At 36.6% G+C, this 16,274-nt stretch overlaps 1 protein-coding gene across 8 annotated transcripts in view; it reads right to left on the minus strand.

Annotated features, from left to right (window-relative positions):
* The window catches only part of LOC139718987 (unconventional myosin-XVIIIa-like), a 226,393-nt gene that overhangs the window by 139,801 nt on the left and 70,318 nt on the right, over positions 1-16,274 (minus strand). For 6 of the 8 annotated variants that reach the window (XM_071630437.1, XM_071630450.1, XM_071630430.1 and 3 more), the window contains exon 5: positions 11,970-12,011. The exons of 1 other annotated variant lie outside the window; for it this stretch is intronic. In XM_071630437.1, coding sequence (XP_071486538.1) covers positions 11,970-12,011 — 42 coding nt within the window. Of the gene's footprint in view, positions 1-8,152; positions 8,165-11,969; positions 12,012-16,274 lie in introns of all 8 variants that reach the window. One more of the 8 variants, XM_071630457.1, reaches the window with a different exon arrangement.

The raw sequence follows: 16,274 nt of genomic DNA on the forward strand, positions 1-16,274 counted from the left end.
GCAATCTTTCAATTCACAAGCATATTTGGATTCCATTCTCCTTGTAAAGATACACACATCACAGGATTGAAGTGAAAGATTTTCTTTTTGTTTATCCTCATGACTTCCTGATGAATCTAAAGTCGTAAAATGTTCTGCACAAGATGACACTAGAAACAGCTAGGCAATTAGATGAGTATGCATGGTTTTGAGGCTTTGATCTATGAGATGTTTCACATTCACCAAGAACTCTATTTGAAAACATGTTTAGAGACACACTTCATGTTCATAGCGGTTCATATTAAGTCAAGAAATTTGGAACACATATCTCACAAACATTTTGCTTAAATCAGTCATGATCCACTGGGTTTTCCTATCAGGTTCATGCTAGCTAGATTGGGGGTGTGCTTTTGCCTTCTGAAACGGTTTGACCTCTACAACAGGACTGAGGAGGTAGAACTTGGCTTAGTCCCATTATACTTCCACTGATGTGTGTGCATCTCACAAGTTTTAAAAGTTCTCTCATTACAAGGAGGCTTGGAATCCAAGCTGCCTGTCTGATTGATAAGTAATGGGGATTGTGACACACATTTGCTTTTGTATGAAATGTCATCTGCAGTTTAGTGTCGACAGGGAAACTAATTTTGGGGCCTGAACACTTGATGAAACACATTAAAAAATGTTGTGAGAGACAATAACTAACAAGTTCTTGCATAAGCTTGGATCTGCTCCATAAAACTTTAGCGATGGCTCAGAGTTTCAGATGATTCATCTCTTTATGAATAACCTATCTATATTCGGCCATGTGTTGCTCATAGCGTGAATACCAAAGGTGCATATACAATAATGTAGCATCATGCTGAATTGCGAGGGAATTTTTTAGTCTTTGGAAACCTCCCACCAGACAAAGAGCTTCTAATTAGGATCACGAAGAGACTGGAAACCATTTTGAAAGCCCCAGAATGTATTTCTGGCTCATTCACTTTTACTTAATGCTTATCTGAGGCGGCATCCCTTGAAACACCTTGTGTTTGCTGTGACAATACTTTTTGAAGAGCTTAAGGGCAGTGGTCCTCTCTGGGGAAAATACTGTAGCAATCGACCAATCATGGCTCAATCTGTTGATTTAAGGTGTGATCACGTTAAAATACTCCAGTTTGTAGTCCAATTTTAGAAATTAGTTCTAACAGAAAGATTAAACAAGAACTTACCAGTTTGAAGTTTGATCTCTATTTTACAAGGGAGTTGAAGTCATTCAAAATTTGTGGTCATGAATCTCCAGAAAGCTAAGTGGAAGTTCAGAGGCATGGTAAAGAACTTGATACTATCTTGACAACGACTGATAAGACTGATGAGCATAGGATTGTTGAAGCATGGTTATCAGCTGTTAGAATCATTTGGATTATACTCATCCTTAGTATGTACCTCTTTGAAAAGTAATCAGGATGATACAAAATACCTTATATTTACAAAATACAGTCTTAAGCATGCACACATACTCTAAAAAAGTAAAAGGCTGTCTTCATCCCACCAACTTTTGTACTGTAAAGTCAAGTAAAATTCAAATGAAACAGCCATCAGAGCAGAGTTTGTTTCTACTACAAGGCCATAATCATCAGGTAATACATTGATACAGAACATTCCCTTGATCAAAACAGTCAGCAATCTATATTCAATTATATGTGGCTGTCACGTAACATTAACAAGGCAAATGAACAGTTTCCCCTCTGTGGATGATTACTAATGGTGCACTTCACTCATCAAGTATTCAGGACGTATTCAATTTGACCTTATATCCAGCCTTCAGAGGGATACAACAACATATTATAAGCCAGCTCAGCAACATATTGCCTTTCAACAATGCAAAATTGATATGGCTTATAAAGATTATTCCATTTGACAGAAACAAAGTGTGTGTGTGTGTGGGGGGGGGGGGGAATAACATTGCTGCGCATTGTGCGTATCATGCATATGCTCTCAAATTGACCCATGAGTTCATTTGGCAGGCAATTGTTCAGACAAATCAAGCTTAGATCTATGACAAAGGTCATTATGGTGAGTCTTGACCACAATATCATCCACTCGCATTTTTTTGTTCAATGTAATACATGTAACTGTACTAATATGGATCTCTCACAAAAAGTGGCTAATAAAATTGGTGGTTCAGGAAGACACGTTTGGAAATGAGCGAGCTTGGTTACAGAATCACACTTTGAATGCTTCCTTCTGGTATAAAATAACAGGAAGTGTTGCTGGCCAAGTAAGCGAGTAATTGTGCATCTGGAGTTAGTGTCTTGCTGTTTGGCAAAGTTCCTAGCTACCGAAGGGACCATAGTCTGTTGCTTGGAAGCGGGCTTGGATTTACAGCTCCCTGAGATCATGATTAGCTTCTTCTCTGGTTGGGGTAATGATGGGGGTGTGAAAGGGGTGATGATGAAGGTGTGAAAAGGGTGAAAACTCATTGAGGTTTCTTTCACACCTCGGTGAGCTACTCATCCCAGGATATGGGGGGGGGGGGGGGGTTGAGGAGCATGGAAGATTTTTGTAATCTTTATTGAGATTTCATTCAAATCATTATAAAGTATTCATAATATATCAAAATGAACACAGTCATGTGTTTTACTATATGAAAATAAAGTTCATAGATATAAATCACAAAGTACTTTAAATTTTATCATTATACTGTACAACAAAAACACAACAACAAAAATAAAAAACAACAACATATGCATACTCATATAATTCATTTTCATAACTGTCATATAGAATGTATGACTTAACTACATTATCAGGATGGGGTAGAATGAAAAATAATCATAATGCTCACATACGTTCACACAGACACATATTCTCTCTGCATCTTTTCCTTCTTCTCTCTCTTATCCCATATCCTCCTCTCTATACCACACACACACACACACACACACACACATGGTTCATGCAGAAGTTTGCATGACTTCTTTTGATTCTCCTGATAATGATATTGCTGTTGTTACTGTTGTCGTAACCTAGATTGCTCCAAGTCCCCCTGAGAATGAATTGATGCATTGATGTCAGAGAACGCATCACATAATATTAGTTAGGGGAAAGAGTGCCCAGTGAAGCATGGAGTTTTTGGAAGAGTGGAGACTTCAATTTGGCACAAGATTTCAGTGTCTTTCCCAAAGGTGTAGTACTATCAAGTTGATCATGATCTGTTAGATGAATCATCCTCCCCCCCAAAAAAAAACAACAAAAACAAACAAACAAACAAAAAACAAAAAGATAAAAAGATAAACAAAATTGGAACAAAAAATACTGATTTCATAGCACTATAGCATACTAGTATCATACCTGTCCAAAAGTCTGTGGCACACATCACACTTATACTGTATGCTGTCTCCCACACATAGAATGCATGACATTTACATTCATGATAAATCGACATATGCCAGGAACTCATGAACACATGGTGCATACAGGAATGGTAACCCCAGCCACTGAACATTTGGAGCTTAAAATGTGACTAAGACTAGATTGACATGACAAATGGGACCAGATGGATCTATAAACCCACAGAACAGCTGCCTCAAAGGCCATGATCATTGTAATCTCATTACGGGAGGAAATGTACCTGCATTGCAATGCATGCAGCATGCATCACATACGATGTACTCAAATGACCATTACTAATGAGAATTGATGGAAATTACATTTGTGAAGAACTTTTCACATTGAAAGCCTATCATTTCGAATCAGAAGCAGTAATCGCACGTTGAGAGGACCTAAAAATAGACTGAACATTACTGTCTTGTATCATACATAGATATGTGAACCTGACTAGCGAGGCACATGGTAATGACAAATGGCTCATTGCAATTTGCGTAATGAGAGCCCCACCCTCCTCATTATTCCTATTCAGTGATTCACCTCGCACTATTTCCCATGTGAGCAAGTGTGGCTAGACGGCAAGACGGACTCAGCATTCTATATGAATTGAAATGATCAGCAGCCTGGTTCTTCATTCAATTTGAAGATTCACAATGGAACAACTTTTTTTTTTAAATTCTTACAATATCATATTCTAGATATGAGGTCTGCTACAATGTAGCCATTCAACTTGAATTTGTCTACAATTTGGTTTGATGTGTCTCCTAGACCAGAACTATCATACTATCCTAGAGGATTTCTCAGAAACAGGTTTCTTGACAGGACCTTGCTTGGCAGAGAGCCATCCTTTCACTTTGCTATCGAGAACAGAAAGTAAAATCTTAGGGTTCTCATCCTGACATTGTAGATAATTGAATCTCCATTAAGGGGCCATCTGACTCACAGTTGTAAGAATTGTTGGGAATCAAAGAGTCTAAACTCTGTCAAAATGGTCAAATACAAATCCACAAACATACGTGATGACAAATTGTACTGTGGTAAGTTCCAAACTGTTCCTAGACTTAGCGCAACAATCCAAAATTGATGTTTTGTCTAACAAGGCGCCATTCTTTTTTCTTGTTAAGTGTAGGTTTGTTTACTAAGTATTAATGATAATGATGATGATAAGAACTGCAATACAAACACACAAGGTTTTTGACTGAAAAAATTGCCCTATAAGTATGAAATGCCAGAGAATTACCAGTATTTATAACGCTTCTAAGTCAGTGCTGTTTTCATTATTTACTACAGTACTTCAAGTATTGCTACACTGTTTGTTTGGGAAGACTATGTTTGTATGCATTGCACAGCTTTAATAAGTTTCGTGTGATAAACTTTACAATCTTAGATAGCTTTAGCTTCCTGTCTACAATTCATCAAAGAAATCAATCACATTTCGACTAAATTTAGACATACTTTTGGCCAGGGTGCTGCTTAGATTAATCCCTAGCAATGTTACTTTTTATCATTCATCTTCCTCTTTAAAGGCATTATTTACCATTTGCAGATAGAACACAAACCCAGCTTTCATGCTTCAAAAATAGTTCTGAAATGTGAGCTAGGAATCTAATAACCAGTGTAAAAGAAAAGTTATTCAGTAGGAATCAATGTTAAGTATTGTAAAATATAGAAAATGTGAACGATAGTTGTTGCAAAATTGTTTCTAGACTAAACTCTCTACAGTTATGGTTTAGTGAGAAAGATTGTGATATCTCCTTTATGGATTCTAGGCTCTATTGCAGAATTTTGTATGGTAGGGTGTTTTGTGTTACAACTGACCTACACATACGCATCAAATGTAATAACTCCAACATTCTTAAATCACTGCTCCCAAAGGTAAACAGGACCTTTAAGTTTAGGTTGTTGGATGGATCATGCAATGTGTATGTGTAAAAAGGCCTTTGCATGTTTGTGCTTTGAGGAAGTATACAGTCTACAGCTACACTCATAGATCACTGTAGAATCAGTACCTACATTGTACATGTAAAGCCTATCAAAGGAATTTTTATCTTTAATGATGGCAAAATTTGTACAGGACACCTTCCATGCTAGTAAGCTCTGCCTGAACAAAATTATCATATGAGAAAGAAAGGTTTTATCTTAATTTCTCCCATGCATAATGACTGGGCCAATACTGGGTAGTCATTCCTTGTGGTACAATGTATATCTACAGCATGAACACAGATCATAATGATGATAACTGTGATGATGCATGCTGATTATAAATGCACACATGGTAACAATGTTTATACCAATAGTGATATTGCTAATAGTGACAGTGACAATATTACAGGAAGTAGCCAAGCTGCACACAAGTAAATCAAGTTGATGATAGCATCAGTAATAACACTAATGGGCTGATGAATAAATAAACAAATGCAACTGCATTCTAACTCATGGAACAATAGATGAGGTACAATGTATTGTACAAGACAAAACTGCAAAGTTAATTCAAATATGTATTCTCTCATATATTTCCTGCAGTACCTTCACAGTAACCATTAATGTCATAATGTAGTCTCATTGATATGCAAAGTCTCAACAATGTCAAATAATCAGGCAAAAATGCTTTGACGTCATCACTGGCTTTACATCACACAGTTACGAAAAAAAAAAAAAATGGTGCAAATGCATGAAAAGCCACACAAAACCAAACGTGCAAACCAAGCCATTCTGTAAAACCACAATAAAAATGATGCAGGAACTGCATTCATATCATACATGTATCAAACACTCAAACATTCCTTGCTTTGTTCATGCAACCCTGCAACTTGGACCAAAAACACCAAATATTCACAAAATGCATGGTGTATCCTTCAACATGCAAAGCCATACTACAAAAAGGAAAAAAAAAAAAAGAGGCACAGGCATACAGGAAGAATTCTTTCCACATTTTGAGCTATTCAGAACAAAATTTTACAAGCACAACCTTTTGTATTCAGTCCCTGGTCCATAAGAGCTCAAAGTGTAAATGGGAAATACACATGTCACATATTGGTTGCATTTTTATTCAGGTAACATTGAAGACATTCTATGACAGACATTTATCATTTATCTTCCTTGTTATATTTTTGGGATATTTCTTTTTTTATGACCTAGCTACATGTAGCATGGGGGTACAAGTAGGAGCCATATCTTTGATGGCATTTGGCATCATGTCTTAAAGAAAAAAATGTACACAAAATGTACAGTGATGGTCTGAAGTGTGATCATGGAAAGACAAAAGACATTAAAATCATTGCACACACACATAAAGCACAGGGACTTCTGTTCCTTTTTCTTTTCTTTTCTAGTCAGCTAACAGAAGTCTCAATTACTCAAATGCATCACAATTTCAGAGGAAAACAGAAATAAGAGAATTGAGTATTCACTTGAGAGAATTGAGTATTCACATTTCAATTCAATTCTCCATCTCATCCGATTTCAATGAAAATTTAATATGAAGAGTTTGCAAAGATTTATCCTGAATATACAGAATAATATTCTTGACAATTAATCATATGAATTTGGCATGTCATCAGTTGACAAGGAACAGGGCATCAACCTTGTGCAGTGTTTGTATTACTGCATGATATTGTATTCCTCAAGCAAGATTATACAATTTTTTTATTTTTTATTTTTTTAGAGGAAGCACCCAAACAAGCAACAGATCTATGTTTGCATTAATGGTAAAATGTGACAAAATGTGGATTTAAATGACAGCAAGTTTACCACTTGGGCCATTTTGGTAAGGGGATGGTTAAACCCCCTACATTAAATTCCTTGTAACAAAATACTTGATGATACTCATGGGTTATTACTTTTGTCTTTTCAAAACAGATATTCTTACAATTTTACTCAAAATAATCTGTACGACACATAAAATGATCTTTCTCGAGTCAAATTCTTTCTAAGATTTCTAATTTTCTCTTTGGTCATTTTGTATCCTACAAGAGGATTTCTCTCTTTGTTTAGAAACCTAGATGATTTATGGATTTCCAAATGATAATCACGTTTACATGTTTTGTCTGAACTTACTCAGATTCATCTTTATCTGTTGCTCACTTCACTGCCTTTGCCTAAAAGATTTATCAACATGTCCTAAACTCTCCTTGCATGCCAGTCTGCAGCAATTAATGATACAATGTATACAGATCTACCATGGCACTCTATCAGAAAAAGGCTGGCTGATTTTTCTTGAAATACCATCTGTAGTTCCAGGTTCTTCTGTTGAAAATGCATCCTCTATTCTTTTCTGCATTTATGCAACACACTCCAATCTTCTATGAAGAAGCAATAGTAACATATCTACGAAAGCAAAAACCTGATCTAGTTACTTTATTAGTTAACAATTAAGGGATACTCTCCTCAATCAATTAACAAAGCCATCAGTTACAGATCAAGCCTTTAGATATCCACATTTTAAGAAAAACACTTTTTCAGGTTTAAAAAAAAAAATGAGTAGATCAGAAATTTATGTTTTTCTGTATGGCGCCTCATGTACTGGAGCTATTACTGATGAATTGTAGCAAGTGTTGTTTTACATTGGTCATGATTCATCAATTATGTCTGCAAACAGCAATATGCCACCAATCATGATAGACAAAAAGCACACACTTTCAGAAACAGCATTTTACGTTGGCTTTAAATTCTCACTGCAAGCAACACTACAACAATCCAAATTGCCAAAATGCTCACTGTAGCAAAGCATGGGAAACAGAAAGAGAGAGAGAGGGGAGAGGGGTGGGGCTGTGGAAGCTTTGCACCGTCAAAACACTATACTTACTGCCTTAGCATGCTGTCGAGTGAAAAACAGAAAATTGTGGAAGAGTTGACATGGAGCAGAAATACATGTACCTTGATTGCTGTGAAAAGCTTAAGACCTGACTTTAGTGGCAGACACATGCACTAAATAAGAATGGTGAAAACTAGATCAGCCATCAGCTGTTGCGTGATTATATAATCATCTTGTTGAAAGAAATTGACGATAGATGAAGGTGAATGACTTTGGCACATGTAAACCTAAAAAAAGTGTACAGATGTACTACCACTCAGTGTGAAGTTGTAACCACATGCAAACAAAAATAGTCATCCCCGTCTTGTGCATACACAATTGGTGCCAAATACAGTAAAGAAACAATGATACTGGCTTTTACACTGTCGCCATTTTCAGTTCATGAGTGTAAACTACATATGTATATCACATCAACATGAAATAAAATAATTTCTTTGAATGTGTAAAATGTTGCATGGACATGATGAAGTCATAACTGCATGAGTGTGAAATTAAGATTACAGGTATGTATACATGGAATTATGTTGATATTGAAGTATCATGTGTAAACATTTTTACTTTGTGCAATGCAACATGATAAAATATACAGAAACAACATAAATATTATGTTCCACACAGACTGCCAAAACACAGAAAGACTGAGACACATACAAGTAACAACATACAATGTATAAAGTCAGGTCAAGGTTTAGTGGAAGTCATATCACAGTAGAGTGAACATATAAGTCATGGTGTCGATGTAGAGTCATGATTTCACTGGATACTACAAGCATACCATTTCCTTAGCATAAGAGTGCAAGCACTGATTTCTGACATAAATGACTATTGTTTGGTATTCTACAAATTCCTATCACAAAATCTCACACATGAAAGGTACAACTGCATGGTGTGCATTCTTTGAAATCAAATAAAAGCAAAAAGAAACTCATCTTTGATAACATATTAAGTACCACAACTGAAACTGTACATTCAAACTTTAATGCAAAAAGAAAAAAAAAGAAAAGAAAAATGCAAATGGAGTAATGATATGACAGGCATCCACATTAGAAAGTAATATAATAAACATATGAAAATATTGTTTATTTGACACCTATACTGTAAATATTGTCACAGCATAAGAAAGTAGAATCTCAAATGATAAGTTCCAGTAAACACACACACACACACACACACACACACACACACACACACACACACACACATGGAGGAGGTAGAGTATAAACACAGAAAGAAAACTGGTACCAAGAGATGGTAACAACACTAAGGACAAAAGGCTCGTGCTCTGCTCAATTTAGGTGTAGGATTTCAAATAATGTGAAGACATCAAAAGTGAAATATCTTAATGATGCATTTCAATTGGTTGAAAGTGAAAGTTACTCTAAACTCAGCCTTCAACAAAACCTTTTATGCAAAAACAACTCAACAAAAACTGTCTTTTCAGGGCTATGATTAGCAGGTCACTGCCTTAGGGGTCACCGTCAGGTGGTCACTACCTAGGTGGTCACTACCTAGGGGTCACTGCCCGGATCGACTGGACCTGTTCCCCATTGATGCATTGCATCACTGGTATACCTGGCACGGGCCAGGGTCATATCAGTTACTTTCCTGCCACCTGAGAAAGTACCATTGTTTTCATGGCATTATGCGTTTCTATGATTAAACAAACAAAAGAAGTGTGACCAATGACTTGATAGCTTGGGAAAACAAATCTCACATGATGATATTTGATAGAACTGACCTCTACTACCACATAAAAAAGATAGAACTGTATAACAATTCCAGAGATGACCTAGAGACGACAATCGCTGTCACACTCTTGCATGGCACAGACTGATGCTATCTACTGCAGATGGTAAATTCCTAACATAGAATTTACCTTTAATTCTCCTTGCTTGTTTGTTATTCCATTTTGACAACTTGAATTCCTGGAATCGTTCATTGTAGACATCACTAGCTTGAGGAAACTGAAATTTTTGTTCATATCTCAAGCTATGGGCCAGCAGTCACCACTCGGCAATTTAGGCCTACATCCATAAATCAAAGACACCAACTTCCTACTAGAGAGAACAATAAACATTCTACATCTGTAAAGATATTGTAGCAAGTGCTAGTAAACTTGTGCTGGTAATACAATCAACATATGTGGTGAAAAATAAAGTTATTTGGGAAAAAAATATTGGAAACAACAAAAAAAGATTGCCCTGGATGACTCATTAAACAAAAAGTAATACGTCTTCATCACTTGAGCCAGCAAAACCCTGACATTATTCTTTAGTTCCACTGAAGACCTTGTCATAGGAAAACTACCAGTAAAAATGTAGTACATGACAGTGGGTGACATAACATGGGCAATTCTTTTTTTTTCCATAACAAAGAATAGCCACATCACTATCACATGCAACACCATAGTCAAATGTATGCACACCATATAAAAATCAGAACCAAAAACGGTATTTGTAATAACAGCAAAGCATCTTTGTTGTGTGTCCACTTTGGGCTTGAGCAACAGTGCTAGAAATTGGCAAAATAGCAATTTATGTGCAGCAAACACAAATATCAAAAGCTGGGATAAGGACAGATGTCCTGGGCCCCGCAAGTCAAGAAGATCAAACGTAAGTCCCACATGCTCCATTCTGATTGGTTGAAAATCAAGTTGCGTATGATTTTCTTGACTTGTGTGTTTGATCATAACTTTTATGCAACTGGGCCCTGGTAATTTACATAGACTAACAGGTCTGACTGCAATCAGATAGATCACCCACACACAGATTTTGCTCAATAAACTTTCAAAACAAAGCAGGAAAAAAAAATGCCTGTAGGATGTTTTGAAGGGCACATAAACATGATCATCAGGAAATATACTGTATTTGGGATTTGGACATTTTCCAGAATGGAAATAGCTTTCAATGTTCACCTCATTTCTGATGACTTTCATATTAAAAAAAATGTGAACATGCTTTATTTGCACATTTTGTCACACAGCTAGTATCATTCTTATGGGAACTAAAGCAGTGGCAGATCCAGGGGAGAGCGCACCGGACGCGCACCCCCCTTTATTTTTTGTTAAAACAAAAGATATGAAAAGAAAAAAATGGGGGGGGGGGTGCGTGCGCCCCCTTTAATTTTGTAAAGGCGCCCCCTCTTTACGGAATTCCTGGATCCGCCCCTGTAAAGCCAAACTGGTGCTAATGATTTACAAGTTTAAGATCTCTGGTCTGCTTTGATTTGAAAGAGCTTCTGGCATGCAACCTAATTTGCTATAAAGCTCTGCATATTACATGAATATTTTGTAACTGAAAGCATGGTATTACTACATCGAAAACAATCCCCTCTCCCTCTTCTTTTTCATGTGCATCAAAGTAAGAGCAGCACGATCCTTTACCAAAATTTATCCTACAGTCTGTGACAAAGCTACAGTCGTGTCTTCTTGGGACTGTCGCTGTCCGACATATAGGCCCAAGCAGCAGAGTGCAGTGCTAAAGCTGTTTTCATCTGCGTATCTAATCAAATAGCGATCAGAGAGTGCGTGCACGTGACAGATGTGAAGAGATTGCTGCATTTTCCAGAGTGTCATCGGCTGTATCTTCTTTCATCCCTCACTCAGTGAGAGAAACTCTCTCTCTCTCTACATCTCGGAGCACTTAAGCAGTGCAACAACGCATCAAAGCAAAAGGTAACTCAATGGTGAGGGAAGGATTTGTGCACCATTTCCCTTCCTTGGTAGGGAAGGACATAAAAAGAGTGAAAAAGGAGAAGAAAAAAATCAAAATGCTGCATGTTTGCATCGTGGTACTATTTTCGAACTCACCTTCGGCAGCTGCCATGCCCACATTGTCCCCGGAAAGATGGACTACAATAGCGACAGAGGGAGTGAGGGAAAACTAGAATGATGACTCACTGGGTTACAGCTCTACACCTTGTCATATCTTCTATGAAAGCTTCATGTTATGGCACTCTGATGTATGTTTGGACTTCAGTTTGACTTAGGGCAGGGAAAGCAGCACTTTTCTGACAAGTACATCTATTAAAAAGCAGGCCAACAACACACCACTACAAACTGCATGACTCTGGTACCCCTGCATTAACCAACAAGACTTTTGTGCGACAGTCTGGTTTCAGGGGATACTGAATCCCAAATCAAGACAAGATATTAACAGACCTACACTACTGTACTTATGTATTGCATAGTAAACATTGGGAAACAATAAAATTAAATGCTGTGCAGGCCCACTGTGATAGCCAAAATCCTTTTGGACCAATGTTTGCCACGACAATAGGTTATGACTCTGAAGTTAAATTCAATGTATTTTGTTCTTTGCCCTTCTATCCCATCCCCTCTCCTTTTGCACAAACATACACATATAACAGACATGTAAACAAACAAGCCCACAAACATACACCAATATGACACAGTATGGAATCATATCAGCAGAAACATCTGGCACACTCGACTTCCTACTCTTGTACATTGTTGAAACATGTTATCTTGTGTCTTTGGTACAAGGAAGCAATAAGCAGAAAATTGCTGAAATCTGATGGCCGACTTTCCCACGGAATAGACATGTCTCATTTTCAAGAAATTTAGAATAGAAAAATATTCCCTTTCATGAAAACAATCTGAAAATTCTTTGCAAGTGGCAAGAATAATCAAGGCACAACATATTTGCACCATGGTTTCCACAGATAGAGTAAAGACGATACCATTGGAAAATGTCACATGCTTTCTTTAGCTGAAGTGGGTCACCCTTTTGGCTTATAATGTCGATTATCTAAATCTGGTGAAGGATACATGAATATCATTAATTAGCCTTTCTTCCACAGTTATGCGGGTACTAAGCCAGGTCATGCACTAAATAAGTAGTGTATCAAATACGTAACAACACACTGCAACCAAATTCTCTTCAAGCCTATGCAGTGGATAAGTGATCAAACAATACTTTGGGAAGTACAACAGTGGCAATTTGCCCTGAATGATGAATAGAATACACATCTCATGCACTCTTGTTAACATGGGGAAATGACCCCCCCCCCCCAAAAAAAAAAGGGGGGGGGGGAGATGCTGAATTACAAAATTGTATGATGTGCTCTCAGCAGCTCAAAATGCTAATGTGAAAATGGGTGAAAACAAAGCAGATGATGAAACCGGGTTTATTTGTCATTTGTTTCTTTGTAACCATGCATTACAAATCAACATTGTGGTGATTATAGTGACACTGATTTCACTGCAAGTTTCTTGATTGATTTTAACCTGAACAGCTATTGATTCTCAAATCAGAAGAAAACTTCTTCTATCTCTTTTTGTGATCTATATGCTCTAACTTTTAATCTGGCCTTGACTTGGGATTCAGGCTTTACTACCTAGAAATCAGTATTCTCAAAGACAGGATTGATGATGCAATTATGACATTTTAAAGGTATGAAAACAATGACTAAAACAAATAAAACCAAAGACCCTGATTCCCTGAAGGAGTGTGATGGCATGATCAAACATGTAGCAAATCAGCCAAAGAACATTAAATATGTGAGCTCTCATTTGTAATTAGCTTAACAGGCAATAATCAACTGAAAAAATAATTGAATTACTTATTCAGAGAAAAAAAAATCAAATAATACAATTGAATTACATAAAAATTTCATGACCACATTAAATGCGATCTGGGTCATATGATTATGATATTGCTGAAGACGTATGCATGTCCGTTTAATAGCAGATCACCTCTTTGTAAGATTGCTGGATATGTATACAAACAGAGCTCTTGTTCTTCCTCAAGGGAATACTTGTTCATCATCCTCTTATTTCTGACATATTCAGAAAAGTGTAGTATATAATTGTCAATGCTCTCAAACACTTGTACATAACCAAAAAAAAAAAAGAAGAAGGAAAATAATCCTTCTTAGAAATAATTGTCACATGACACCTTTAATATTCCCCTGTTACTATGACATCATAAACTTCATCATGGTGACTTGGATCCGGGTCACAATATGACTGAATTGGCAGAGAGTTGACACAGGGCCAGGCCAAATCATTTTCTTCTTTTTTTTTTTTTTTTTTTAGGTTCTTCTTATTAATATCTTTAAGCAGAAATTTCGGATGGCTGATGATCGGTAACCTAGTAATAAGTAGACCGAGGTCGGTATACAAAACTGTGCCTAAAAAAAAAATTTAGCAGAAGTTGTGCCATCTGGACATGGCGGTCTATGGCCCTACACAAATTTGGCATGAGGTATCATCAAATAGCAAGGATGTTTTGTATATATGTGGCCATTTCATTAAAAAAAGAATAAATCACATCATTAAAAGACACACACATATATACACACATAACCACACACATACACACAGCTCTTCATGTGTTTCTGACTATTTCAAATGCTACCTTTTGTGCATAACTAACTTGCTACATGTCAAGCATCATCTGATACAGTCATTTTTTTTTTTTAATAATGCAAAATTAACCAGTCTGACAGGAAAAGAGCCATTTTTTTTTTCATAACAGACAAATTATGTACCGAAGAAGTAAGAAAACACGATTTCAAGAGTTTCATATTGTATGTGAGTGTGTGCTGGAGAGTGGAGAATTGATGGAGATGACGAAGGGAAAGAAAATCTTGATTGCCTACAATGTAGTAATGCCTGAGGGATGGAATCATGCTGAACGAGACAATGTGTTAAACCTTTATGCCCATTGCCCAAGTACAGCTGTAAAGCTTAGTCTACATTCAAGTCCCTATTCCAATTTTTTATAAATATGCTGTTCTTCATTGCAACCACTGAGCATGTAAGGTGATAAATTTTGTTCTGCACTTCCTTCGACTTTTCCATTGAAATTTTGTCTGAAGGAGGTACTAGTATGCAACACCTGAATAGCATAGATGAAAAATGAGTTAATATCATCCTGAAGTCTATGCATTTGGAAAGGAAGTTGTCCATTACTATTATTGCAGTTCTTCAAGAAGAAGTTGTCCGTTGCTATGGTTGCAATTCTTCAAGTATATCTCACTGTGGCTGTATGGTTCTGTAAGAACATAAATTTGAAGTCACAGTGTAGACATTCAATTTCGATTGTGAATTTCAAGATCCTTGGGTATTAAATCCCAAAATATAACTATACATGATATTGTAGAGACTTGTAACAGAACTCATGAGAAATCACCAAATCGCAACTCAGCAATGCATTCTTCCTGTGATATAGATACAAAATATTGAAAGTGGAGAGATGTTTTGTTACGGCATTTTGTGAACAGAAGACCTAATGCACAGGGCTAGGTACAAGCATTTAATTCCTCTCAATTTCATCTGCACATATTTGTTGTAAATAAATATATTTCCTGAGAGCAGCAATTGTTTTCAATGGAGAAAAAAACTCCCAAACACAATCCACTGAAATGTTTAAATATGAAGATGCTGAAATGAGACTACTTACATGAGTGTACTGAAATGACAAAGAATCTAAAACTGCTTGATCAATTCAGTAGTCATTCAGTAAGTCAAACAGAATTTGGTTATTCATAAAAGTTACCAAGTGGGGGACAAAAGACATATTCAAGGAGCCTGAAAGCTAGGCTAGTCATATTCATGAGACAGAGGTACCACAATGGGACTGCACTTGACAGACAGTTAATTGCATGATGAATGGGATGAAATAGGAGAAACACCACTCAAGGGCTAAAGTGCCTTTATGATGAGTCACTAGGGGGTCTGAGTTAACTTGATAACAAATGTCTGGCCAGACAGACTGTAGATTTCTAATGCAAATGCTAGCTGAAACTGGGCTTGACCGACTTCATATCTTAAGACATTTGAAGTCATCCCTTAATGTATGATACAAATTTGCATATTCCTGCTGTTCTTAGTCATGACATTCTTTTGTTGACATTTATACAAAAGCGGTCTGAGACTAGTGATTTGTAGTTGCAATTGTACAACAAGATATCCTGTTCTTTTAATTTTTTTTTTTTTTTTGCAAAGACTTTTTCATAGATGAAATGAAACTCATAATTTGCAACCCCTGTTTAATGGGATTTAGGAATTACTATCAGCACCTGAAAAGTATAAATCGGCAACGTGTAGAAACTGATTTCTATTTCAAAGGAATTCTCTCTGATCGTA

This window comes from Diadema antillarum, unplaced genomic scaffold, assembly GCF_040938485.1.
Source record: "Diadema antillarum isolate AM-2024a unplaced genomic scaffold, OU_Dant_1.0 scf00000008, whole genome shotgun sequence".
NCBI lineage: Eukaryota > Metazoa > Echinodermata > Echinoidea > Diadematoida > Diadematidae > Diadema > Diadema antillarum.